The sequence below is a fragment of the Lolium rigidum genome, chromosome 4 (genome assembly GCF_022539505.1).
Source record: "Lolium rigidum isolate FL_2022 chromosome 4, APGP_CSIRO_Lrig_0.1, whole genome shotgun sequence".
In the NCBI taxonomy this organism is placed as follows: Eukaryota; Viridiplantae; Streptophyta; class Magnoliopsida; order Poales; family Poaceae; genus Lolium; species Lolium rigidum.
Window position 1 is genome coordinate 118022394 of NC_061511.1, and position 8438 is coordinate 118030831.

An 8438-nucleotide genomic window follows, 5' to 3' on the forward strand; every position below is an offset into this window, starting at 1 on the left:
AGGTGAGGCGGATTTGACGCCGCGTTCTGGGACGCGTAGGAGAAGCGGTGGCGGCGGAACGACCGGCGAGAGTGCCAGCCGCGACGATGGTGCCGACTCTCAGAAGAGATCAGTCGTCGAGACAAATCCACCGACGGCGGAGGCGCGGGAGGGAAGGAGCGACGAGAAAAAAAGGCGCAAACCAACGGTTTATAGAAATAGTCGCCGACATGTGGGAGCCCGCCTCGCTTTTCGTTGTGTCCGGCGTGCCCGGAGCGTCCCCTGTGGGGCGGGAACGGCCTCGGGACGCCGGACACCGTATCAGGGCGTACCGGACAAAAAGCGGCTTTGAGGGACGGGGAACGTCTTTTTGTCCGGCACGCCCAAAATTCCTTTGAGGGACGCAACAGGAGTTGTTCTTACAGAGAACTTTGCTACTCCCTCCGATGAACATTTATTAGGACCGAAGGAAGAACCGTAGTTGGTGTTTACGATTTCGATGCCCTGAAGAAACAAGTCTTTTCCAAAAATTAGAAATACTTGTTTTTTAACATACATTAGGACGAAGAATAGTTTCACATGCGAAACATAAGTTAGGAAGTTTCAATCGTTGAATCCAGACAGCCGGACTTTTGACATAGCAAAATAATTGGCAAATATCAATCCCATCTGTCCCAGTGGGTTCTTTACAGGGGGTGTAACAGATAGACAGAAAGGAACTACTGACCAGATTTGACGAATATTAGGCAACCATAGTCCATGACATAAGAACACTCGTCTGATGCAACTGCAGTTCTTTACAGGGTTGTGTCGGGCAAAACTTCAACCAGTATATCTATGGCTGCTCAAAGTTTAATTCTCAAGTAGGAGGGAAAAAGATCCTGAACTAGTTTGTGCATACAGTCAAATGTACAACTATTTACAGGGAGACATACATAAACTTTTCAAGTCAAAGTGTGAGTTTTGCGCGCTAGCCATATTCGAACTGTACGATCATCACTTGTGGAGGCCAACATCTGGGGCCTCTTAGGGTTCCAGCTTACACAATTTACAGTCATTGAGTGCCCATATAGGACCTTTATTGGCATCTCCATGCATCTTTGCTAAATGTACACCTGCTCCGATTGTTTCACATTCAGTATCAGGTTTGATGTAATATCTCTACGCATTAGCAAAAGGGAAAAAATCAACAGGAGCACAAGAAAACAGATGTGAGTTCTTCCAATTGTTTCACATTCAGTATCAGGTTTGATGTTTATATCCTGCATTCCTATAGATGAAGTCATTCAGCAGGTTAACTTAAATATCAACGTGATTAGTCACAAAAAAAATGTGTTTGTTTGTTTATAGTGGTCCTCTAGAACTGTACATGCCAACTGATGTGTCTGATTCCACTAGTTCATAGTGCTGATTTAGCAAAACTGCAAAAAAAAAGCCATGCCATGCCGTCTGCTTGGTAACACCAACATAAACTTAGCAGGTCCGGAATCTTTAGCATTAATGTTAGAATAAAAAAAAGGTATGGAAGAATTGTATTTATGGCTCTATTCCATATTAAGGACATTATTAGCGAGTCTACAATGTTCAGCATCACTCCTCACAGAGAAGGTACAGTGCAAGAGCATAAAAACTCCAAGCCCATGGTATTGCTTTATTCCAATCAGATGCCATACCACCTAATGGGCCCTTGTACGAGAGGTTGGTTACACTGCATATGTATGCCCAGTAATGGAATCTAAGCAAGAAGTTGAAATGCAAGCAGGCAAAGATTACTTCAAATGACAGCTAGTCTACCTTCAGCGCTAACTCTAACCCTGTCAGGCTTAGTTTCGTTTTGTTTTTGTTCTGATTCTTCTTTTAGCTTTGTTTTGACCTTGTTTGCCCGCTTTGTAGTTTGCTTCGTTACTTTGCGCCTTCTCGGTGTTCCTCTCCTAATTCAAAATGACATGCAATGAGTGTTCGATAAGAGAAAAGTCATTAAGAGGGTGTACCTGTGAATCCTCACTGCCACTAGCAATGAACAGAGAGTCTGATCCCCCAAAGCAAGATCTAATAACAAATTTTCCTTGCTTGTGTCCCTTGAATTTATCTGGGTCACTAGAACTTCCATTGGTTTTCCACAGATGAATTTCCTGGCTATTAAGGTTGACAATCATTGACTGTCCATCACCTGAAAGAGAAAGAGATGAAATTGTCTGCCGTTCAGGAATTTTCCATTCCCGCCCCTTCCGAAGTTCTCGGATCCAGATTTCATTCGGACATACACAAATTAGATTTTGGCCATCAGGTGTCACAGCAAGATCACTGACTTTAGGTATTCTCTCACCAGCCCACATTTCCAGTTCTCGACCTTCTAGGTCACAAGTGAAGATCATATTTGGAGAACTTTCAGGTTCAGAGCTCGCACATACTATTTTCTCTGAATTTGGAAACCATGCACACGAAGAGATGATGTGGTCAACTGAAGCCCCAAATTTAAGATTGCATTCACCAGTATCCATATTCCACAGTTTTAAAGATTCCCCATTACCACAAGTGAGCAGCATTTTGTCATTTGGACTCCAGGCAACAAAAGATATTGGACTTTTGTGACCCTCTAGGCAGTACTTCTTGGTCAATGTATCATCTTCTGCAACCTAAATCACCTCTGAGGGGGTTAGATATGACAATTGACAAGGATTTGAAGTTCTAATACAAGTGTGAAAATGAAAGTTAACATAGGACATAAATTATATAAAGATTAAATGTGGATGCCAATAATAGAAAAGAAAGTACTCGTGGACTGAAACATGTGATTTTGCAAAAGTGGTAACAGTATTCGTATACAAATCGCTTTTGCTACCTTTAAATGAGCTGTAAATTGATTAAATAATCAAAAGGGTGCATAGTCAGAACTCATAACCTCACACCTTATAGTGATTCCGCTCATGTATATTTCACTTTACATACTTACACTCTCATCTGTCCACTAGCTTAGGATATGAGACATCAATGATGATTAAAAAAAGGGAACATAGGCAACACTCCTAGTCCTAGGCTTCTGGCACATCTTACAATGTGTACACAAGACTAGCTATCAAATACCATCTACTTCTTCACTCAAGATGTACATTGTACATGCACCCCTTGGACAAATGAAGTTTAATTAGCACAAATAGATAAGTTTATAGGATCTTTTATGAGGCACGTTGGCTTCAGTTTTTATTAACGTATGCATGGCCCTAAACGCATAACTACACAGATGTGTATGACCCTATTAAGTCTTCACAGTTAAAATGAAGCAAATGAGCAAACCAGAAAGAAGACCAAGATCTCACATGAGAAGCATGATCTTCCCAAGCCCAGGTTTGTATCACTATTCAGTTGAATACAGTCCCGTCTGCCTATCATTGAATAAAAATAGGAAGAGAGGATTACAGTTAATAATCTGAAGAGATGTAGTGTGGTAATAAGCATAAGACAATGATGAATCATGGGGATGTTACCAGAGGATGGCAGAAAAGGCCACACACGAAAGCAGTGAGTATGAACAGAGAAGACTACTGCCACTTGTTGTGTGGCAATCAATATTGTCTTCAACATTTATCTTTTCTCATAAATATCCATACCATTATAAAAGAATGGAACTCTAAGAATACTATACTATGGATGCAATTTTCATGACTAATTCAACAGTGTCATCTCGTAAGAGAAATAAAAAAGATTGAACAAATCAGTGGCTAAAATTCAGAAAGGTTTGACTACGTGTACTCTAAAATATGATGTATTTTTTAAATATGGACTAGGCTTGTTCATGGATAGCCCAGCCTAGTAGCACCAATCTGATCTCCCTGGCTCGGGTTCTGGAATTCCAATCTGTGCCTCCGTCCCGAAAAAGAATTAACTAAATAACTAAATTGGGATATAATTAAATATAAGCTTTAATCAGGGAAAATGTATTAGGGAGATGATAAAACGTTTCTTAAGAAAAACATAGTTATCCTTTCTTAAGCAAAGAATAAGAAAAATCAGAAGCACACTTTTCTTCAACCAGGACCGCATAGCCTTCGCAGACAACATGGGGGATGAGCCCCTGGCTGGCAATCAAGGGTTAGGGCCCTATAATCGTTCTTGGACCCTTACCCAAGTGGCACATGACAATTTGGAAGATAGCAATGCATACCAGATCAAGTCCGATTAGCGGACATGCTAAAATATAGTGGAGAAAATAGTAAAGTTGATATTATCTTGACAATACAGATTCCTCTTTTTCCTCCCCAGAATAGAGCACTACAGACAAAACAAACTTCTATAAGTTGTTTCTCATATACTGCATCTTTGTGCGTTTAGCCAAATGAGGAAAACAGCTATTATTTGCTACCAGCGTCTACTCCATGTTGGTCAAACCTTGTTAAACGTAAAGCAACACTTCATATTATTTCCCAAGTTAGAAGGGTCACATAGCCAACATTCTAGGCAGTCCTGATTCTAGGTGGCTAGGTGCTTACTAGGAGCCAAACAACAAGCAAGGGAAAGATGCATATTTCTCTTATACATTTTCTTCTCTCTCTGCACTCAATCAGACTAGTTTTTGCATGGAAATGTTCTAGATATCCAAGTGACTTATCCAGCAGTTGCCAATTAGCGTAGTTAATCACTAAGAGGTGCTAAGTGATCAATGCCAACTCACAAACCTCTACAAATTAGTTCATTCCCAGAGTCCATAACTGAAGGATCTGATCTCCTTCAAGAAAATTTACCATCATAAATGAAGTTTCTGGCAATGATCAGCTAACACTATATGTAACAAGGATATCAGAAAGACTTGACAGTGTGTAGAACTTCTATTCATAGTCATAATCAGCAGGGTTAAGGAGCGCCCATCATTTAAATGTGTCGTGGTGATGCCTCCAAGAGTTCAATTGAAACTTGAAAGAATACCTCACTGCAGGTAGTACTTAGTGCACTCACCTTGTCTACACTCTGGGCAGTTTGGAGCGAGATGTGTACTGCTAAGTTTGGGCAATATTGTAACAGTTAAATATTACTGCCAGAGTGAAACAATGTATTCACTTCATCTACACTATTAAATGATGTCTGGCATAGCTGAGAACGAAGCAACATGACTGTTTACTGAATCTGAGGTTTTGCTTCGAAAGTAAGATAAATAAGATTCATTGTCATCAACGAGTTGATTTCTAAAACACTAGGAAAACAAGATATAGTCTTAGTATCATCTAGTAAAAGCAACATGGCACATAACCTTCGCAGGTCATTGTTAGGGTGTGTAAAACTATACCTTCCATATGATGGCCGTACAATCACTTGAAGATGATGCAAGGTAGTTTCCATCATTTGAGAACTTTAGAAACCAAACTTCATTTTTATGAGCACACAATATCTGCAAACAGGCATAGAAGTTTCAAGTATCCATCTCTGCAATACAGCCCCAGCACCTACGCATGGAATATGTCTAGTCATTTAGGATATATAAATTAGTATATGTTGGCTGTCCCCTTTTGATAAACAGAATTAGTAGTCTTCTGGGTCTTGCTTTAAAATATCAAAAAACATAACTATGTCAACGATGGTTGAAAAATGCCTTGCCAGAGGAAACCTCTTCTAAACAGCTAGTTTTATGTCAATTAGCAAGGCAAGGTATCTATGGGAAGTGGCATACAAGCAGATGAAGCAGTTTCAAACTGTTTATAGTATTAGATTCAATCTATTATACAACAATGCATATACTGCCTTGCCGGAGGAAAAGAGCACATGGTACTTCTGAAGAACAACAAGTCCCGGTTGAATAATAATTATATGCCAACATAGGGAGAGATGAAGCTGCAGATATAGCAACATCATGGGGCAGATATTTAAAGAACTGATATAAATAGACATACTGAGGTGTGGTCTGAGAACTACTGAGAAGAAGTCTCTGTATTCAAGTTTCTGCTTGGTAACTCTAGTTTCTGATGAGTGTAGCCTACGATTTTCTATTCTTAGTACCTGACAGGCTATGAAACTAATATTGGACAACTTGTAAGACAAACAAAGATTTAGTAGAAAAATTCGCACCTGCGTGCAGTCAGAAGGGACCTGCTCGTCATGGCAATTGTGATCCTCAAATAGAGTGACCTCATCCGGCAGGTTATGATATATACAGGAAGCAACCTGCTGAATAACAGCGGTCTCCACCAAATGCTCAAGCCGCCCGCTTGGCACCCGGAACCAAGGCGGCAATGCCTCGACCAAATCCAAGAAAAGCCCGATCCTCCATTCAGCAACAGCCTCCGGTGCAACCGCCCCCTCACACGAGACCATTGCGCGCGCCAGCCAGTGCACACACTTCCTGTTGATGCCAAGGGGAGCGATCCGGCGCCAGAGCACCTCCGTTGCAAGACGCACGCCATCGTCCCCGGTACCCAGCAACTCCAAGAAGTGCCCTCTCCACACCAGAAACTCGGCGATGGCACGGTTCTTTTCGCTAATGCCGGCGAGCGAGTCGATGGTCGCAGCGCACGCGTCCCATCGGCCAGACATTACGTCGAGCAGGAGGCGGTCGTGCTCCGGCGGGTAGAGCGGCACGCCGGACTCGGCCTCGAGCGCGGCAGCCGCCTTGGGGTAACCGAGGGAGTAGAGCGACTGCGCGATGACCCGCACGAGCTCCTCCCGGTCGACGAGGCCGAGGCGGCGTGGGGCCGGCCCCGTCTGGGCCGCGGCGTGGGAGACAGAGCTCTCGGGCTGGTCCATGGACGCGCCGGATTCGCCAGCTTGAGGGATTTTGCGTCCCCCAAGCAAGAGCAGAACCCGAGAAAAATCTCAGCTTCGGAGAGAGTGATTCGTGGATTTGGGGGGAAGACTGCCGGATCAAAAACAGCCGGGAAAGAAACAAAAATTCGGCAGTTGGAGGGAGTAGAGAAGACCAGTTGATCAAAATCGGCGCAGCCTAGGACGGGAAAAATGGGAGGGAAACTTGAAATTCCGAGGGTTTCTTGGCGTGATTACGCGATGTTGGAAGAGGTGGTGCGGATTTTGAAATGATCGGATCAAAATTATGAGGGGGTTTGGTTATGATGTGGATCTGTGGGCCAACGGAAGTGGATATTTTGGGGATGTAATACAGGTACAGCTCGGACGGTGGTTTTGGAACGGGGTGGGCTCCACGGTTCAACTACTCCTGTGCGCTGGAAAGCTCCTGCCCGTCCATTTTACATTACATTTGAATCTGAGACGCTTGAGATCTCTGGATGAGGATAAGATCGCCGGAATCGATCGATCCCTTCTCCCTCTTTGTTTTTTTTTTCTACTGTAGAATTTTTTTCTTTCTCTGTATTTGCAGAACATTTCTCAAGCCCACGAAGCACTGGCGCGAGATCGGCCCGGTCAGAACTAACATTGCGTGAGAACCAACCTGAGGTTGGGTAGGTAGGAGGCATGGACTTCTACTCCACTGTAGCTTGAAACCCTGCGCTTGACATCTGCGTGTCTCATAAAGCGCGAATATTCATTCAGTGGGAGGCGACGTTCCCGTCGACAGCGAGGCGCCTGTGGTGACTTCGTCAATTTCAAGATCCAATCCGCCAGCTCAGTCTTCCGGAGGTGCTCATAGGGGTAGGGTGTGCGTGTGTGCGTTCATAGGGGTGAGTGTATGCACGTGTATGTGAGCGTCTACGCTTGTACTGTGTTTCTCAAAAAAAAAAGAACTAACATTGCGTAGTGCAAATCGACCCAACATATAGCATAAAACTAGGATGGTGAAAATAGAGCGGAAAGTTTCGGGCTTTTCTGCAAAAAGATGGAAAGTGAAATAGGAATATGGAAACGGAAACTTTTTAGGGAAAGCCGAAACCTACAGTTAATCTATAGAACTAGAACCCTCAAAAAAAAAAAACCCTCAAAAAAAAATCTATAGAACTAACTTAATTCCTAGTTAACCTAGAGCTAGCAAAAGCATTTCCCTAAAAAAATGATGTGATTCATACACATGGGAATTGCACATAAGATGGATAACTGCATATATCTTTCCTAGCTGCATATGGGTGTGATGAGAACTAGTCACGTCCAAAGAAAAAACATTTGCATCAGATCTCATGGCAGGGCCTAAATCATCTCATGTGATGTCGCTCTATAGTTAACATTTGGGTGGCATTCATGGATCTAGGATTTTTTCCAAGTCTTGGCAAACTTGTTTAAAATTCAGAATCAATATGCAAAGTTGCATATTGCAAGCAGATGCGCCGTCGGAAAGGCTGGGCAGCTAACTGATTTGGAGGGATGTGAGATCCGCCGCTGCAGGCGAATTTCTTTCACGAGTTCACAACATCGTGACGGTGATGGAAATTTTAGAAAAGAGTAAAGTGTGTTTTAAACCCTGAGTTTGTAGGGGTTATCAGAATCAAACCTTAAACTTACATTCCAGATCATTCCTAGCCCGTTGTTCCTTTCCGCCATGATTTGATGACGTGGCAGCGGTCAACGCT

General features: G+C 42.9%; 1 protein-coding gene across 1 annotated transcript; it reads right to left on the bottom strand.

Annotated features, from left to right (window-relative positions):
• Positions 1 to 1005: 1005 nt before the first annotated feature.
• On the bottom strand, positions 1006 to 7072 carry LOC124647449 (WD repeat-containing protein WDS homolog). Its single transcript, XM_047187394.1, has 4 exons — positions 6034 to 7072; positions 5258 to 5359; positions 1971 to 2615; positions 1006 to 1140 (listed from the first exon to the last, which is right to left on the bottom strand). Exons 1-4 carry the CDS (start codon positions 6706 to 6708, stop codon positions 1006 to 1008), a joined length of 1557 nt encoding a protein of 518 aa, XP_047043350.1. The 5' UTR covers positions 6709 to 7072.
• Positions 7073 to 8438: the final 1366 nt, after the last annotated feature.